The sequence below is a fragment of the Lepeophtheirus salmonis genome, chromosome 7, assembly GCF_016086655.4.
Source record: "Lepeophtheirus salmonis chromosome 7, UVic_Lsal_1.4, whole genome shotgun sequence".
Classification (NCBI taxonomy): domain Eukaryota; kingdom Metazoa; phylum Arthropoda; class Copepoda; order Siphonostomatoida; family Caligidae; genus Lepeophtheirus; species Lepeophtheirus salmonis.
This window is the reverse complement of record NC_052137.2, coordinates 24682414-24702494: the sequence shown is the minus strand read 5'-3', so window position 1 is coordinate 24702494 and position 20081 is coordinate 24682414. Positions and strand designations below refer to the sequence as shown.

The 20081-nt window shown below is 32.2% G+C and overlaps 3 protein-coding genes across 6 annotated transcripts; 1 reads left to right on the top strand and 2 right to left on the bottom strand.

Annotated features, from left to right (window-relative positions):
• Positions 1-201: 201 nt before the first annotated feature.
• On the bottom strand, positions 202-2022 carry LOC121121704 (zinc finger CCHC domain-containing protein 8 homolog). Its single transcript, XM_071890212.1, has 2 exons — positions 1429-2022; positions 202-1355 (listed from the first exon to the last, which is right to left on the bottom strand). Exons 1-2 carry the CDS (start codon positions 1469-1471, stop codon positions 382-384), a joined length of 1017 nt encoding a protein of 338 aa, XP_071746313.1. The 5' UTR covers positions 1472-2022; the 3' UTR covers positions 202-381.
• Positions 2023-2830: 808 nt separating this feature from the next.
• Mpp6 (M-phase phosphoprotein 6) lies at positions 2831-5055 on the top strand. 4 transcript variants are annotated; one of them, XR_011781070.1, is made up of 4 exons: positions 2831-2977; positions 3069-3196; positions 3263-4516; positions 4571-5055. XR_011781070.1 is itself a non-coding variant. In XM_071889876.1 (4 exons), exons 2-4 carry the CDS (start codon positions 3134-3136, stop codon positions 4929-4931), a joined length of 525 nt encoding a protein of 174 aa, XP_071745977.1. In that variant the 5' UTR covers positions 2842-2977; positions 3069-3133; the 3' UTR covers positions 4932-5055. The 4 variants fall into 4 exon arrangements, 2 of the variants coding, with proteins under 2 accessions (XP_071745977.1, XP_040572299.1); XM_071889876.1 differs by having other exon boundaries at positions 2842-2977; positions 4416-4516; XR_011781069.1 differs by lacking the exon at positions 2831-2977 and having other exon boundaries at positions 2993-3196.
• Positions 5056-12772: 7717 nt separating this feature from the next.
• On the bottom strand, positions 12773-16577 carry LOC121121862 (15-hydroxyprostaglandin dehydrogenase [NAD(+)]). The gene is made up of 3 exons (XM_040716855.2): positions 16467-16577; positions 14751-14996; positions 12773-13585 (listed from the first exon to the last, which is right to left on the bottom strand). Exons 1-3 carry the CDS (start codon positions 16548-16550, stop codon positions 13004-13006), a joined length of 912 nt encoding a protein of 303 aa, XP_040572789.1. The 5' UTR covers positions 16551-16577; the 3' UTR covers positions 12773-13003.
• Positions 16578-20081: the final 3504 nt, after the last annotated feature.

The window sequence follows — 20081 nt, the reverse complement described above, 5'->3', positions numbered from 1 at the left end:
GACCATGCAAACCATTTATCTATTCATTCCCTTTGACTTATGGATCGCTCCCATCCATCAATATAAATCAATATACAATAAAGTCATTTCTCTCTGAAGAGTATGACTTTTTTAAAGTCACTTTAATGATTAAAAATATTTATGCTGGAGCATTAAAGAGTGAAATTCTAACTCCTCAAAAAATAAGTCGTTTTAAAAATGTATCCTCGACAAACTAAATATTTATTATGAAATAAACTTAATTTGAATAAATCCTACAAAGAAACAAATGAAGTCCAAATAACAACACTACAATAATATGCAAACGATTAATTACACCAAAAAATTTAAAAAAAGATTATTCATACACGAACATATCAATATGTAAAACAAGACAACGAATTACTGAGGGGCAGACTTAGATAGAGATTCTCTTCCCTTTTTAATCACGTTCAGTAATTTATCCCATTTACCAGTATAGTCTGGTAAATTCTCAAATAAAATATGGTCTGTTGTATCTTTTGCCCATTTGTCAACGGTAGGCAAAGATTGAAAAGGGGAGAACGTATGAACTATAGGCGTACCTTCAGTCAAGATCTTCACATCAGAAGATATCTTTTGAACTTTATTGGGGATAGGAGTAGAGGGAGAAGTCGGAGAGCTTTCATCCATCAATTTTCGTTTCATAGGAACGGGATCAGGAGTATTCGTATTTTGCATATCACGCCGTTTATGGCTTTTTTTAGCCATGGGCTTTATCTTGAGCAACATTTCTGATATTAAATCTTCGTCTTTAATAGATGGAGCCCGATAATAAGAGGACTCATCGATGTAAATGTTATTATCGATGTGTTTATTAAATCCTACCCATGTTATCAATTTATTAGTGTCATACTCTAATTTTCCTCCGGGTAATTCGCCTTCTTCATCCCCCACTTCACCGATGTCATATCCATCAGCTGCATAAAGTCGAACACCAGACGATGCTACCTGAGCTTCTTTTAACCATCCTGGAGGATAGCCCAAAGTTCTCATATTATAAATCCAGGGTGGCAATTGGTCTTTTCTTAAATCTAATGCACCTCTGAGTTTATCAGAAATGGACGAACCTGGTTGTAGATGAGCAAATTTTTGATTGGAGTCAAGATGATATCGTTTATCTGAGGAAACGACGCGCTGTGCAAACTCTTTACGATTGGCTGCAATTTTTTGATGGTTTCGGGGTTCAGTACAGTTGGAAATTATATGTCCTACGCCATCACAGTTGAAACACGACGGTAAGGATTTTTTTCTGCCTTCGGGTGTGCTGGGAGACTCTTCTTCCTGTGACAAAATCACATCCTTGGCCTCATAAAGAAATTCTTCTTTTACCTCGCCTCAAATAAATAGTAAAATTAAAATTGTAATCTTTTATGTAATAGAATCATGAGTTATTTGCTCTCGTCTCACCCCCCTTGGAGTCCCGTTGAATCCAATTTAAAGTGAAGATCATCGTCTTCCTCCCCCATGATCTCAACTACATCCCCCGAATCCTGGGACTTGGAGCTCAATGACAACTCCTTCTTCAGATCCTCAATTTCATCCAACAAAATTCTTAGTCTAGATTTGAACTCAGGTACAGAGGTTTGAGCCATATGGAGTAACTCCTCAATGACTTCCTCGACATTTTCCATCTTTGGATTTGGAAGACGTCGATCTTAATTTAGAGTTGTGATCCTATTCCAGATTTATTTACACTTTTTCAAATATATAAATTTAAGTTGGGGTCTCCTTCGAGACCTATGGGTATTTTAATTATATATAATTAATACAACAATATGTGAGACACTGGAGCCCCTGAAACAACCTTAAGCAAAACAATCTCTAGCTGATATCTGCTACTTTACTTCAAGCTGTACTATGAATTATGATAGAGAATCCGACTTCATAATAAGGTCCAACTCAAGAATGGGCACGCAACCTCTTTTAAAAGCTACAATGTTATTAGCACAAGGTTAAGCAATAAGAAAATCCTTGGGCAAACAAAGCCGATTTATTAAGTAACTCTTTATATTTACGTCATTCGGCGCATTTGCTTGGGAACATACAATACATGAAAGGTAGAAATATAGTTATTTTTTCATTGATTCCTTATTTATCGATGCTAGATTTAGGTTTTTTAAATTTTCTGTATAGGTATAGTCCAGAATTTGGGATCCTAATGACGTCATTCTTTATACTAGTAAATTTTCAGTGAAAACTGAAAATCGTTGCTGACTAACATATTAATAATTACTATCTTGATATATACAGGGTATAGTTTACAATTTTTCCCTCACGTCACATTTTCCCTTTTTATTCTCTCTCCCAAATTGTCAGGATTACCACGGTCCTTTTCGGTTTCTTGTATTTTTACATACTGGTAGGTCATATTTTATACAACTCTTATTATTAGAGACTGGGGAGAGGGAATTCGACTCTTTTGAGTTATTTTGATCATGATTCTTAGTAAATATAAGACAGAGCCTTACATAATTATAATGATATATTATCTTCTCCGAGTGCATCCCACAGTGCACAGATCCACAACGAGTCCCCCTCGATACTCCATAAGAGACGAATTCACAACATCCTCCAAATAATGCGACCTTCCATGTACTTTCAATATCCTCCTTATGGTAGTCGTGTACACTCAGAATAACTCGAAAGAGTCAATATCCATCTCCGGCAACCTAATGCAATAGGCTATATATATAAAAGGTTGCGTTAGCTGAGTTCCAAGTTTCCGCTTACGTTGTTCCTAATTTCGAGATAGAAAGAGAAAATATGACGTAAGGGAAAAATTGTAAACCATATCAAAATAATTCTCTATGAATGAACTATGGAGTCTTCAACAAAGAGCCAATTCAAAGTTGTAGTGAGGGGAAAATTAATTAGTTTTTACACTTAAATTGATACAACTTCACAATATAACTACATTTAATCAAATAATATTTAATTATTGTCTAAATAATTGAAGGTAATAAAGGTTGCTTGTGGAATATAAACTATACATGTCCAACTTAAGCAGATGTCCCTATTTCAAAATTTGTCCTCCACATTTTTTTTAGAATATTTGGAATTTATAAATCTTGATCAGTGGACGTGCAATAATATTCAACTTGAAGGGATCATCATGGATGGACTCAAGTCCCGACCTCAAAAAAAGAAGCTCTCAAGGAACCTTCTTCAAATGAAGGTAATGCCTTCATTAAATGTTTTAAGAATCTCAGGGATGTTGAATCGAGAACACGCATTTTTTTAGTCCCAGTTTCGTGTGATTCCCCAAGAGTCACTCCTAAGCAATCCGACCTGTCCGCATGGGCCCACCATTCTCTTCCAAAGAGTACATTCTTCTGCTCCAGAGCAATTCTTTGCATGCTCCGCATTTCGTGACCCGAAGGAGTGTCGACAGAATCAAGTACATAGCAAGGACATTGTCCCCTGGAATGGAAAGGATCTGCCACTCCTCTACTGCCACACTTGCTCCTCACTGGATTCAGCGTCGTCCACGTCTCACTCTAATCATGAATACGTATCTCCAGTAGATATTACACTTCCCTCCACATTTCTCAAACCTCTGGATGACGATAAAGCTCAAGCACAATATCATTTCCAAACCCAATCCGCTGAATTCATTCTCAACTGTGTTTCTTCCGCAAAGGACACAGCCGTTCTTTGCATCGGAGCACCTACAATCCATGAAAAACTCAAAATACAGGGTGTAAAGTCAATTATGCTGGACATAGATCATCGATATGCCTCTTTTTATCCTATGCTCCAGTATAACATGTTTAATCACTACTTTTTTAATAAATCCGACGAGGAAGTCTATAAGGAATTCTTAAGAGACAATAAAAAATGTTCCCTATCTATTGTGATGGATCCACCATTTGGGGGTAAAGTTGAGCTTTTAAGCGCGACCCTGACAAGTATAGAAAAAGATTGGAATCACTCAAAAAATAAGCCAAGGATCTTTTGGATTTTCCCTTATTTTATGGAAAATAATATAATAGAGGCTTGTGGGGATCTACGAATGATGGGAGTGCCCATCGAGTATAATAATCATGCCAAATATTCACGTAGGAAGCAAGGCTCTCCCGTACGACTTTTTACAAACATATCCCTCAAAAAAATACCTCTCAAAGGAAAACTGAAAAAGCTTTATAGGAAATGCAATATTTGCCAAGTTGTGACATGTGGAATGCATTGTGATTTATGTGGTCAATGTCCTTCTAAGAATGGAGGATCTTACTCGCACTGTTCTATTTGTAAGAGATGTGTTAAGGACTCATGGTCACATTGCATGCAATGTAATCGCTGTGCTCTTCCTGATCATCCCTGTGATCTTTTCATACGAAATAAAAAAAGAAAGTTAAATGATTAAATACTATATATATTCTTCCATAAAATTTCAGTTCATGAAAAAAACTAAAGAAAAGGAAGATCAGGCTGAGGAAGATGCCGAAGGCCACACATTATTCCAACGAGACATCACAAAAACTATGGAGAAACAAGGGTAATCCCTTGTACTTTGATTGTTATTCATTTCCTATGTTTATTCCCATTGCAGATCACGATTTATAGTAGAACCTAGCTTTGCACGGATAGAAGATCTTATATTTGGACGACTCGCATATCATGGAATGAACCCTGCCATAGAAAAGAAAATGGCAAATGAAAGAGCCTTAGAAGAAGAACGTATTGCTGAATTTGCTGAGAAGGATATAAATGATGAGGAGATGATAGCTGCTATGCCATCACTGGCGGCTTCTATTAAAAGAAAATTTGGCAATAAGAGATCACACTCAAAAATCGAACCAAAAAAGCCTTCCTCATCAGAAATCCACAAATTTCTGTCAGACTCTCGAGCACTAGCATCTGAAATCTGTAGTAAAAAAGCTAAATTTCTTAAACCCTCTGAAGATGTTTGAACCTGTCATAGATTACACAAGACTTATTTATCATTTTTGTAGATGATCCACGAATGGCATTTTGCCACATTTATTTCTATTTCTGTATACCGTTTGGCCTCTTAAATAAACATAATTTTTTTTTTTCTCTTTTGTTAATTTGACTCCATGGAATGTAATGGGAGTAACAACTGGTAAAAAAATCCATTAGATAATATAATTTCCTTGGAAAAGTATTTGTATGTATTTTTGGGCAAACATTAGAGAATAATAATTTCTGATATGGGGCCCGTCAACACAAAATGATCTAAAAAACTTTTTATTGAGTATTTCTAGATCATTTTACTGTTATTTGATTTGAATATCGATATCCTGATCTGAGGGGATTATTTAGTGTATATTAGGATAATTCTTATTAACAAACTTGTATAATGTTTTTCTGCAACCATGAAAGATGAACGTCCATTAACTTCAAAAAATAGTATTGAAGCCTCATAAAATCAAAGAATTGACCTTCTATGTTAAAAACTATGTAGCATTTACTTTATCATAGGCAATATGTCTGACAAAAACTGATGACTGAACCAAATATTCGCACTTTAATTGAAATAAGTGTCTCTCTTCCTTGACGTCTTTACTTCACAGGAAATACATCCCTTTTATTAATATCATTTTCAAAATGTTACATAGAAAACTGAAATGGCACTCTGTATAGGGTCCATTTTTCCTAAATTGGAGTTTTTGCTTTATGAAGGAAGGACATTTATTATACCCACATAATGACACCAATTTCAGCTTTGCACCTCAATATGTTATGTTAGAATGTTATGACCGCTTATGCATTTTTAATTAACGTTTTGTTTTAGATAGTTCTTGCTTCATGAAGCATATTTATTAAACCTATAAATGACACACATTAGACCCCTGTACCTCAATATGTTCCTAAGTTAGAGTCGATTATGTATTTTAATGAACGTTTTGTGTTAATTAACCTTTCAAAGTTTAATGGCCTCTTACTGTGACCATATATAATCTTTGTACCAAGTTTGATCAAAATCGATCTGTAACTTTTGCCGTAATCCTGGTGACTAACAAACGGGCAAAAACATAACCACCGTTCAACTTTGTTGCGGACGTAATAATAATAGTATTGTTTTTTCTGAGATTGGGTTATAACTAAGTTTTTAATACTCCTTTTGCCACACACACAAAATATTGTTTATTCAAAGGCTCACACGTACCTCCATAAGTTATTTTTAAAGTTTTGTTTATTCGATCATAATACATTTCATATATATGAAACGTTTATCTCATTTGTTGATCCAATAAAGCAATGGGGCTATAAGTATTGTTTTTCTCATCATTGAACAAGTATCTATTTTGAAAAGAGTAGATAATTGACAAAAATTCAGAATACCTAGATTATTTCCTAATCCTCTATTCTTAATTATTGATAGCCTTGTCCTGATATACGATACTTTGAAAAAATAATTCCACAAATACAGATAATATTCAAAAAATCTATACATAGAATAAAGGTCTGAACCTCAAACACTTATTATAAATATTTGAGTTTTAAGTCACATGCTATAGTTATCTGACACTGTAAATAACCCATTGATAAATTTAATTGAGGAAACATTAAAATAAAATTTCATCCAAATTGTTTATTCGAACATATTGTTTTATTTTCGAGTTATTTACTTATAAATATATTAGATATAGTTAATTATTTAAAAGAATGTAGATTCAAAGATATTGTTTTTGAATATTTAACTTTTTGAGTAGGATCATATAGAAACATCACACGTTGTAATTTTCAGGTAAATGCATGAATCATGCATCATCATCATCTTTCATGGTTGTAGGAAAACATTTCACAACTTTTTACAAGATTTCTATAATCCACACTAAATAATCCTTCGGATTGGCATTAGAATATATATATTCAAATCAAATTATAGTAAAATGAACTAGAACTACTCAATTATAAGTTCTTAAATAAAAAAAATGCAAACTTTCCACACGGCGAACTTTCCTGACACTGAAAAAACTTCATAGTTCCCTGAATTAATTACATGTTGGGTAGGCCTGTCACGATAACACATTTTTCTGTGCGATTAATTCCCCCATAAATTATTGCTACATTGCCATTTTTACATCATTTTCAACTATTATAATAATTATGACATAATAATACAACTACACTCTTTCGAAGATCAATAAACTTTTATTTTTAAAGAACACTGGAACCTGTCATCAGGAAGACATATAAAATATCCATAATTAATTAAAAAAACATCCAAAAACCAATAAATAAAATTTATTTTATTATCCTTAAACATACTTAATAATAACTAACACTTACTGAACGCCTAACCCTTAACGCTGCCTCGAAGAATTCAGTTGGGGCAAAAAAAAAAACACCGATCCTCTGAGAGGGCACATACACAAAACTAATAACTTTTAATACCCAGTTACTTTGAAGGGTGGGAATAGTATTTATTACATGCGGCAAAAATTATTGCTTTTTATAATTTTTCCCACATTTAATTGATTTATTGCATATCGCGAGAGGTATAATGTTGGGTTAAGTTATTGCAATGAAATAAGGATTCTCCCATATAAGTTAAAGTTTTAAAACGATTTTTAATTTTAACAATTGGTAACTATGAGAAATAATTGATTTTAAAATTCAATGATATTACACGAATAATTATACTTAAGTAAAATAAAAGATTGTGAAGAAAATTAATGATCATAAAAACTGTAAGTTCATAAAATGTGGAACAGATCAGGATTGGGCGTACTCAATAGTCAAAACCCTCAAATTGCATTAACTAATAAACAAGGGAACAGGTCCACCAACAAACTACCAAACTACTCCCGGCCTTTACACCCGAACAACCACTCTATCCTTTTCTATTTTTATTATTGAGAAGTACAGTTAGTAAATGATAGAGGGCCAAAGTAATAGATGCATGTTATGGTTGTTTGGAGCGGTTGTTGAGCTATAAAACTTTCAAGTTCGATTCGGAAAGTAATTATGAGTTCTATAAATCATAAAAATTTTAATACTAAAATAAATAAAAATTTCAATTAAAATAGATACTTAGCCAAATTGTTTAACCATAGGCATGATATGAATTATGATACAATAAATATTTATAATAATGCCTAATCTAATTTCCTTAATCCCATGACAGGTAAAATATGGAGTTTTAGTAGGTTATTTATACAAGGAATTTAGGGATTGATTATATTGAACAAGTATACACATGATGTTATAGTAAATGTCTGAGAAGGATTTTCGGATAACTCCTTAAATACGGTGAAATAGAGTTATGCATATCAAAATAAATAGGTTAATTATATTTAATTTATGTTTTTCAACATAACAAAAATCAAATAGAATAACCAAAATCTTCTCAAGTAATATCAACAGTATATTTGTAATGGAAAGATTTAAAATACTGACTTAGATGCATTTAATTATTATCTCGTATTTGATGAGATATATTAATTAAGTATATTTAATGGAAAGATTTAAAATACTGACTTAGATGCATTTAATTATTATTTATTTGATGAGATATATTAATTAAAATCAAGGATTAAGTTAAATCAAGGACTCTGGTTAAATTAATAATTACATACGTTTGTATGATTGTTAAAAGGTTGAATGTCTGGTCGTATATGTAGTTGCTATTTATTGTAATAGGGCGAGAAATGCTGGGGGTAGATATGGTTCTGGGGCTAGATGGCCTGGGGGATGAAAGGCTTGGGGATAAAAGGGGGTAATTGATCAATGGTTAAAGGACGGGGGGGGTAGTTAGTCGGGGGTAAGAGCCCTTCAACCAATAAATAAGGTAGTGGATCGTCCAGCACCTTGCTAATGTAGCACTAAGAAAGTGCTGGAGCACAAATCGTAGAAACTTGCTAAAACGTTGAAATATACAAGCTTACGAGTATGTCAACTATGCGTATCACTGTGAGTTGCTAGAAGCTAGTAAATGTTTTAATTGAACAAATTAACAATAAATGTGAATAGACTTAAACAAAAACAATCGTAGTTATATCAAGCTTATACAATTTGAAACAAAATAGTGATATGAACTGACGATGAACTTAGAACAATGCTCCCTCAAACAAATAGCCTGTCCTAAAAAATAACGAAATACAATTTTTATCTATAAAAGGAACTTTTAATTTGCTTGAGTACAAAAAAAGGAATAAAATTTACTTATAGCTCATGTTAAAGCTAGACAATATTTTTGTTTGCCTACTTGGGGAGAGAGGGGCACAAAACACCTGACTAAAATCTTGCTAAATTTGTAGAAAATATAACTTTTTGTCAAAAATTAATGTATTTGTATTGATTTTTACTATTAAAAAAAAAAGATCATTCATTTTGTCAAAAAGCCCCCATCCTCGAATAAAAATGATATTAACGGTTTTTCGAGCATTGCCCTTGCATAGAATTGGCCCTATTTCTTGGATGTTTTAAGTTGTCTTAATTATTTTCAATGGATGCTTACATATTTGCATAAATTCACAGAGTTTTGAACCTTTCTGGAGGATGCATTATTGAATTCATACTGCTGCACGAAATATTCATTAGTTTTATCAACAACACGCCACTTTTATAATACTTTATCAGAGGCTAGATATTATTACTATTATTTTTTTTTATGAGGGACCTTAATTTTTTAAAAGATACAAAAAACTTTATTTCCAAATTTTTGAATTAAAATAGATGATATTTTTTTGTTAATAACAAAAACATTTTCTTGCTTTGGGGAGGGGCTCAAGCTCCTCTATTCCACCCCCTACAGACGCCCCTAATTATCTATATAATTCTTCATACGAGCTTCCATACATACAACAATACCCCCAGTAATACCCAGAACCATTGGTGGAGTGACGGAGGAGAACTCCTCCTAGGATGAATATGTTATCGAGCTTCAAATGTTAGTTGGGGTGGCAAATTAAAAAAACCAAAGCTGAAATTATATTTCAAAAAAATGAAATTCCAACAAAAGATTCTGAGGGCTACATCATAATATAGGGTTGCTTAATCGAAAGTGCAAAGGAAATTTATATTCGAAAAAAAATTATCAGATCTGAAATTTCGCTAAAAAGAGCTATTTAAAAAATTAAATATACTTTTGTAAGTCTGTAGTCTTAGGGCGCTAAAATTTACAAATAGCCTCCCCTGTGAAATTCGTACCACAACGCTACAGTAAGGAGCTAAATGGTTTTTATATCGTTCACATGCTCCATAAGGATGAAAAGGAATATAATAATTCTCATTTGTTTTTTTAGTATTTTAAATATAATTAACTAGAGTAGAGGTTCTCAATAGTTGTGCCGTAGAGCCCCCGTAGGGGGTTGTATTTCGAAAAATCTGGAATTTTTCTAAAATTGACATTAGTGGGGATCGCAAGGTCATGGGGGTATAAAGAAACCCTAAGTGTCTCACTGAGGGCAATCAAAATGTGTATTTTGATTATTGCAGCTTACAGATATACCCACAGCCCAGATTATCATTTGTTGTATAAACATTTCATTCAATTATTTGGAAGGTGTGTCCGTGAAAGGTTTTGACAATCACAAGTGTGTCTTCAGTTGCAAAAGGTTGAGAACCACTACATTAGGGTTTGTCATTTCCAGGGAAATTGACTTTCAGCGAGATCACAGGAGTCACTCGTTAAACATGATTTTTTTTTAGACAATCAATAGTATGCTTTCTGTTGCCAAAGTTTGAAAACCATTCTTCTAAATTAAATACGTGTATCACGAAAAATAATTGAATTTAAAATACAACCTTCATTTCAAAATCGATTATACAGAAGCAAAGTATTAGCTTATGTTTAATTGAGTACAATTTTTTTGATAAATATAACAAAAATTTAAGGCAGATGCTAGAAAAACTATCTTAAAAATCAATTTTACTAATGTGTACTTTACGGTTAGGTCATTGATTTACACCAAAAACACCTTCACATATCAGTAAAATTCTCAAAATTAGCTGAAAGGGTGTTTTCAAATTGTATAAATTTTGATTTTGAATATTAATTGATATACGTAGTTAATTTAATTCATGGAATTAATATTTTCAAGAATTATTGACAGGTCATTTTTAAGTTCTAGAGGGTCACTTGTTGGAAATCCCTTAACTATGTTTTTTGGTTGAGCTGATTTATTTTTACATTAAAATAAGTTAATTTTCATATGGATATCATATATTATTTCGTACTCAAAAGTTACCTCAAAAAGTTAAAACAAAGAATTTTAAGAACTACACAAGTTAGATATGGAATCTAAAAGATTTTTGTTCGTTGACTTATGTAATCGTTTTTAAACAATGAACAAGAGAGGGGTTGCCTCCGACCATCTTTCATAATTTAAAATACATTCCAAAGTAGTTTCGAATACTAAGTCATCTTCATCTATTGATACATTATCAAATAAATGGGCAGAAAATATGGTCACCAATATACCTATTAGATGATGATAAACTAAAATGTTACACTAGTCAAAAGATGAATACGAGGATCGTTTGAAAATTCCGTGCAAAGTCGAAGAGATGACACTACTGGTACGTTAGTAGCATTTCTTAGAAGAACACACACCAATTTTCAGCCATATCGGTCTATTTCTTTATGTTTGCCATTTGTTTGAATCAAGGAACGGTCTTTGCCTTTTTCAAGGCGCAGATTCCCCCTTGATAACCCATTGTTTAGATTGTTGTTTGGTTTCTAGAGTGTAGTGATGTATCCAAGTTTCATCCACAGTGACGAAACGACACTTAAAGTATTACGGGCTCTTGTAGAAAAGCTGCAAACCGTCCTTGCAACACTTCACAAGATTTCGTTTTTGGTCAAGCGTGAGCACCCATCTTGCGGATAGCTTTGTCATGTCCGAATATTGATGCAAAATATTGTGTACTCGTTTATTCGAGATGCCCCTAGCATTAACAAGCTCATGCACATCCAATCTTCTTGTGTCATCCACCACCGTATCATGGATTTTATCAATGATTTCTGGAGTAGTAACCTCAACAGGCCGTACAGAGCGTTCAGCGCCACTTGTGCCAATAATAACTCTCTGGAAATTTTGAAACCACTTATTAACTGTTCTAATCGAAGATGCAAAGTTTCTATAATATTTATCTAACTTCTTTGTAGTCTTCTCAAGCGTTTTGTCTTTTATAAAGTAATGTTTAATCAAGACACGAGATTCTTTTTTGTCCATTTTTTTGAAAATCTCTACACTTCCTCGATTCAAACGAATGCCCAAATAGACTGATGTGGCTGAAAGTTAGTCTATGTTCTTCAAAGAGATGCTACTAACTAAACATAACCTCGATACCCACCGGTAGCGCCATCTCTCGGACTTTGCACGGACTTTTCAAACGACCCTCATGTAGTGTACTATGATTATTATGTTAATTATTATTTAAGAATCTAAGTCCACTCATAATAAAAACACAGTTGGCTACCTATAATATATTTTGTCAAATTTTTTATTTACCTTTAATCAGTCGAGATTAAGGGTGAATAAAAAGGGGTGTCATGTTGAGGAAATAATCAATATGAGGCTGTTATAATAATATGTAAAACTCCATTGTTTACCCAAGTCTACTAGTGTATTCTTTTTTTAAATGAAACCTTTATTATTTACACTTCAAATAATTTATTTTGCTATCAAAACAATTAAAAACCCAATGCACTGTTTCTTTTCAAACAAAACCCTTAAAGTATGGAGGTTTTTATCCTCTAAATTGCATTTTCTCAGGATTAGGTGATCGCCTATAAAAAATAAGAATTTTATAAGGAATAAGCAAACTCATATGCGGATTATTATTTTATTTTGTACAAAAGTTGTCACGACTCTTTAAAACTGTAAAAATACTCAAAAAATTCAAATTGAAAATCCTCATATCCTAGATTTGATATGAAAAATGAATTCCAGTATTTCATGATCAGCTAATCAAATACTACTGGAATTGGTTATAGAATATGAAGATATTTAAGAAGTGAATTTTTTGTTGACCTATGTTATTTAATGAACTTAATAATAAACTCATATTAAAATATTAGATAAAGTATAAAAAATCTCAAAATCAAGTAAAAAAACAGAAATAGTGTGATGAAGAAAGCTAATTGTTGTTTTATATCAAACACACCGTTATATCCGAGTTTTTTAGATAACTTTGCAGAAATAATCAGAGGTATGAGTAAAAATCTCCATTCATAATTTGGCCAATCCATCAGGGGAAGATGCTCCTTGACAAGAATGGATACTTTTCCGTTAGCTCCATGTTTAAATAAATGAATAAACCCCTTTACAACAGCTTCAATGGAAAGGATTTCTAACTTGCTCTGATTTTTTATGTAACTTCGAATATTGCTATCTAAAAATTTAGTATCAGCAAAAGCTGGACATAAGGAAACAAATCGTATATTTGTTTCATTGAAGACATTTTTTGAGCCAAGACTTCTGGTCAAAGTCACTACACCGGATTTAGAGACAAAATAGGATGCACTTTCTTGATCCGGACCAGTAATAAAACCTCCCGTTGAGCCAATGTTGATGACGTGACCACCATCTCCTCCATTTGCCTTGCTCATTTTTTCTATTGCTAGATCATTACCTATCATTACAGCTCGCTAAAGGATGAGAAACAAATGAATTAGTGTATTATAACAATGTAGAAATATCAAATGAAAATACTCTCACAACTACTAAACCTCTCTGTCAAAAGGTATAAGGAAAAAATATTTCCCAGAATATTTACATATTAAAACTGCATGCTAGTATAATAATCAATTAATTATTCACTCTATAGAGCATTTTCATATGACGTCAGCATGATTGATTTCGACCATTTTGGGTATCTAAACAACCAAGTTTTATAAGAATAAATACCCATTTATTCATTAAGCTTAAGGACACTAGTAAACTATTGGAAGTTAAAATGATACCAAGAAAATTATATCCCTTGATTGCCTTGTTTTATGATATATCCAAGCATAGTATGTATTAAAAATCAAATATTTATACGAGACAAAAAATGTTAGAGTTTGACATTTTGTCCCTGAATTTTATTAAGTTACCTTTTTTTAAAAGAAGAAATTTATCTTTACCACTATGCCATTGAAATGTTTTCCATAGAGTGATAATTTTTTGTTGCTATCCATGATGCAAATTTATAAATGAGAGGACACCCTTGCTAGTACTTTGATTTAATTATAAAAAATTTCAAGTATGAGACCCCAAGATAATGTTGCCTTCAATGATAATGCAGTTTATAAGTCAATGACAATGTTTTATAGGTTATTTATGGAATATGGTCACGTTGGACCCTTTATTTTATCGTGGAGCCTCTCTTCTCAAAAGCAAAGTGAAAAGAGGACCAAAATCAGCTGATAGTTGTCCAATTCTTCTCAATTATTGAATTGTTGCTCCCATATTGCTGGGGATTTTTCAAAGATTAAAAATAGCTAATTCTAATTTAACCAATCAACGTTAAGTACACTGATTAGGAGAAAATAACTATGAACATTTGTAGCCTTTTTATTTTTTTTAGTGAGCAAACAACCGTGGGATATGTGCCCGTTGCTTGTTGACGTATTGGACAAAAAATTAAATATTAGCCTCTGCCTATCTTTGCATTTTAATAACACTAGCAAACAAAACAAAAAAAAAACTCAATTTGATTTTGGATGGAGGTTTTGGGCTCTACCGAGTGTCCATTCTAGCCTGTTTGTTTTTTTAGTCTTTTTTTTTTGAAACACTCATGTTATTAAGGGATATGATATAAAATTAACTCACAATATTTACATCTAAACATTTACGCCATCCAGCCTGATGAGTGACACCAGCATTATTGACTAAAACATTTACAGGTCTATTAAACTTGTTTACTGTCTTTCTCCATAGTTCTTCAAAAGATGTAGAATCCGTTACGTCACAAAAGTTATAGGCCACTTTCTCTTCGCCAAACTCCTTTTGAAATTCCAATAGTGTTTCATGGCCATCTTGATTCAATACATCAGAAAGCATAACATAGCCTCCATTCTAAGGAGATATAGTGATAAAGAAGGGTTAGAACATAAAACATAAACCGTAAAATATTTATAAGACCGAACAAATATTGCCCTTTTAAGAAGTTTAGTCTGGACTTATGGTACACCTGAATTAAGAGCATTGTGAATATGTTTCTTTTTTCTTGTTACACAACCCTTCTTTAATTATAAGTAAGCATTAAAGTATTACAATTACTCCATTTGATCTATGCATTGTCTTTGAATTGGTTAAATGTCATTTAAGAAAAAAATGAACTTTCTTATAAAGAATTATTTTTATTATTTTCTAATTATATTTCTCACAAAAATCCCATTTATCTTAATTTTTTGATCGAAGGTGTGTGAATGAGTGGAGATATTTTATTTAATTTTTTTTGTTTCATTATTATTTGAAACGCTCTTTAACAAAAACCAAAGAAAAATTCGATCTAGTTGCCTCAGATTGGACTCACTTAATAATTTGTATACATAAATTATGTGGATGAATGGTTGATGATATGAAGTGTGTTTCAAAATTGTGAACATCGGGACAATAGCGTCATTTTTTCCAAAAAATTGAATATTTGAAATATAATTTTTGAATTTTTTTAAAAATTTCCATTTTTTTTGGATAACTGTGGATTTTCTAATTTTTTTTTTCAAAAAGTTGTAATATTCACAATTTCAAAAAAGTAAATATTTGCAATTTAAAAAAAAAAATTAAGTTTTTAAAACTTTTTTCATAAAATAAAATTTTCTAATTTTTTTCCAAAGAGATTTAATTTTTGAATTAAAAAAAAAAAAAAATCTAAAAACCAAGCCCTCCTCCATCATTCTTTCTTCCACTCCCCCAATCCACGGCGGTAGCCCCAATTCTGTCCTAAAATATTTTTCAAAATGCGTATAAGTAGTTTTACTCCTTACTTGACACTTTCATTTGGTATGCCCTGGCTTTAGACATCTAAAGCATTGTACTAGCTGCATATCATATATTAATTGACTCCCCCTAACAGATAGAAAGGTTGGCAATCTTTGGGCTTCAACTTTATTCGCAGTTTACTGGACATTATTTTAGTTAAAAATCTTGAACATTCAATATCGTCATCCCTTTCAGGTGTCACATTGTGTGGCGTGTCCTCTATATCCCCAAATTATTTCGCCAAATTCCGCCAAGATCTCTCTAAGCCCAGGCAAATCAACCTCTGAACCTCTGTTTTTTTCTATATATTAAAAGAGATTTAATTTTTCAAATCTTTTTTCAAACAAAATCCAAAAACAAAATCCCCCCTCAAATATAATCCCCAGGACGCCCTTGTTTCAACTCGTAAATAAAGAAAGAGGATACAATCCGTGCATAGACTGAGATCGGAAAAAATAAATTCAATTTCGGTCTAAAGCTTGATATTGCGGTCTGTAGCGAAATATCGGTTCAAATCAGTCTCGGACCGAGTGTCAACTCTAATAACTACTTATCCATACGTACCTCCAATATAGCCCGTGAAAATCCCTTTCCGAGACCTCTAGCGGATCCTGTGACGATAAAAACTTTATTAGATATATCATGCATTGTTGAACAACTTGTCCAAAAGTGAATTGAGATAGATAAAAAGTATCTTACCTTTATCTTGTTTGTATATGATAAATTGTATTATCCATTTAAAAAATTGATTCCAATATATATTTAGATAATTTTTCGTATGTTTTCTTTGCATTTCTCAACCTTAAGAGAAACAAAATAAGCTCCAAAATAAATTACATTCAAGTAATTTTATTTATAATCTTATTGTTGTAGGTTATAATTTTAATTTAAGTATTTTTATATTTATTTATAATACAGCAATGTCTGTATAAATCTACATATGTTCAAAATAAGTGATTTCTTAGTGTATATACTTGATCAAATTAATAGCAATGCAATCGAGCATGTACGTCATGTTAAAAAGAAAGAAAGAAATAGTATTTGTAGTGATGTAAATTGAGTGTATTTTTTAGCAGGCTCGTTTAGGAATGAATTTTCTTTCCCTCATCTGTTTTTATTATTATTCAACTCTTGAGAGGTGTCTTCATTTCCTACTACGTTCAATCATGTATATTCAAAACCTTATTGAACATTCGTGTGTCCTCATAAAAGACGGAGAGTAACCTTGGGGGTTTGTTGCAAAGTTATAATTTTTAGTCCTTGTTGGACAGAGAATAGGATTGAGGATCGATATCTGAGTACTTTATGACGATGTACTTATTTATTTCCTTCCCCCTCTCTTCTCTTGTCACAGCTGCTTCTAGTTTATCTAATGAAGGAGGTAAGCTGCACTCCGCTAAAAGCTTATTAAAATTGTCAAGGTTGCTAAGATGATTTTCGGTTTCTTTTTTTAACATGCCTAAAATACACTCAATTTCCATATCTAAGTATTTATATATAATTCAATAAAACGGTATGTAAAAATGAATGAAATCTCACGGGCCTTTACTTCTAAAGCTAAAGTATTCCCTAGCACATCAAATCATAATATATTATTTTTCTTAAGCTGTAATTAATATTCTTTTGTTCTTGAGGAGAAAACATATACATATTGAGTAATTACGTGTGCACGAAAAAAATGAAGAGTAAAACTTGGGATTTGTTGAAGAGTTATCATTGCTGTTATTAAAGCAATGTTTGTTTGTTTTCCGACCCCTAAAAACATCGGGTAATACCGTGTTCTAACACTAGTTTTAAAAATAGTTTAATAGTTATGAATGAAGACAAAATTACTCTCAATTCACCGTGGATTAATTTGGAAAATATTTATTTATTTCAAGAAATAATGATTTGTTGAATATTATAATTTTTTTTTTTAAATAAGCACTTTGCATTTATAAAGTATACAATATTAGTGTTGAGACTCGGTCCAAGACTGATTTTTTTCCGGTTCAGACTGCAATTTTAGACTGTGGAGGGAAATTTAACCGTTTTCAAATATTGGACCGATTTTTTTTTGTCTCAATTCGGTCAAAACACCTGACAAATTTTTTCCTAATAAATTAACCCCATTTATACTCAATGAGGCCTAGAATACGTCAATATTGGTAAGTACGGACTTTATAAACCCTCCTTTTGGGTTACGCCCCAAAAACGATAATCAGGGGGTTGAGATCTTGGAATAAGTACGGCAAAACTTGACTTTTCCTAGAGGTCTGCGATTGGGCACTGTCTTGCTATCAGACAAAACCTCCATTCCGATACTTTTCTTTGATCCAGGATAAGATGACTTCTTGGAGTACCCATATATAGAAATTGGAGTTCAATTTTGGTCCCCATCTACCGTTTCAACGTTTTATCTTATGATTGCCCTTTTCATCGTTTGACTATAAAAAAGAACACGCGAATCAAATTTAAAACACTTATTTTTCTCTAAGTTTTGCCCATCCTTATCGATTGGATCTCTGATGCATACAGAAGAAGACCCCCCTGGATTTAATAAGGATCCAATGGATTCGTTTTGAATCAAAAGAGACAAGAGTTGGAGATCAAATCTAATTCCTGAGTTTGTAGAATTAATAATAATAATTTATTAGGGGTTATTAAGATGCAAACTTCAATGGTATTGAAGAACATGTCTTAATTTTTTAACTCTGTTGATAAACTATAGCAATTTAGAATAATCAATAAAATGATTCGGAAAGTTTTGGAGCAAAAACCCAGCAGTATGAACACTCGGCCGTCACCGAGAAGGAGAATCAATATGGTAACAATGTAATTTCAGATGTACTCTCATTGTAAGTTATTTTGTGATGATAACCTATTGCAAAATGTATTACTAACCTATTGTTTCAATCAAAAAAACACATGATACAGTTAGAAAATTGCAAAAGTAGACAAAATCATACTTCCTAAGAAATGCTTTGCTTCAATCGCTCGTTCAGTTTTCAAATGTATTAAACATCTGTTTTTTTATTACAATCCAAAGTTTATTTTTCAATGAAACTAATCGAATATGAACCAGTATAATTATAAACAAACTTATATTTGGTGTCTTAACAAAAACCAAGTAAAATGAATGAAATACCAGTATATCTAAATTGAAAGGCAGAAATAAATTTGAAAAATTACAAAAATACCGTTACTACTCATAATAGTAACATGCCCATTATCCATGTATGTATGGTATCATCAAGGAAAAGGAAAGGATGGATAGTTTATATGTCTGCAAGTAATCAATGAGTTCGACATCCCTGGACTAGATCATCAAAAGAACTATGACTTTAAAAGGAACCATGCATTATGCCACTTTTAGAAGCGGTAGAGATATCTTTTGATATTTTTGAAAAAAAATGGTCTAAAATGACTCAAATCACTGCATTAAATATTTTATTCAGGTATGTCAACCAATGTGTTGGACGGCAAGACTTAAAGACACGATTGCCAAGCGTATATTTTAAGAGCTGGGTATTTTCACCCGACATAATAAGTAATCATGAGCTACAGGTTGTGATTGATGCTGAAGGCGGATACATCAAATGAACTCTTTCTTAACATTCATATCTATAATTCAAGCCAATTTTCATTGAAAAGTAAAACACTTTTGAAAAATACATCGAATTTACCCTAACATTTACCTAACAATGATGTAAGTATTCATTGACAGAAGTGGGAACTTGCAACTCGACTAGGGTTCGAGACTATATTTTGTAGACTCACTACTCATCTTGATCACACAATCAATGACTCGAGAACTGAGTTATACTGGATATAAAATACATTTTAAAGTATCTTTTATTTTCTGAGGGCTGCTTGAATCCGACTCGAGGGAAATATTCGATGAATTTGCGTCATCTCTGTAATAATGAATAACATTTCTTCTCGAATAAATAAGTTCGAAGACTTAAGCTTACTCCCTATATTATCAAACTACACATCACTAGAGTTGTATAAAATTTGATCAGCTGCTATGTAAAAATAAGAGGAGCCAAAAATAAAGTTGGTACTCCTGACAAGTTGTAGAATGTTCGTATAAAAAGCAGCTTAGTAGTTATTACTTTATATTAGATCAGCTGCAAGCAGCCGTGAGAGGAAGTAAATAAACACAAATAACACTCCGTTTGTAGCAAGGACACTAAG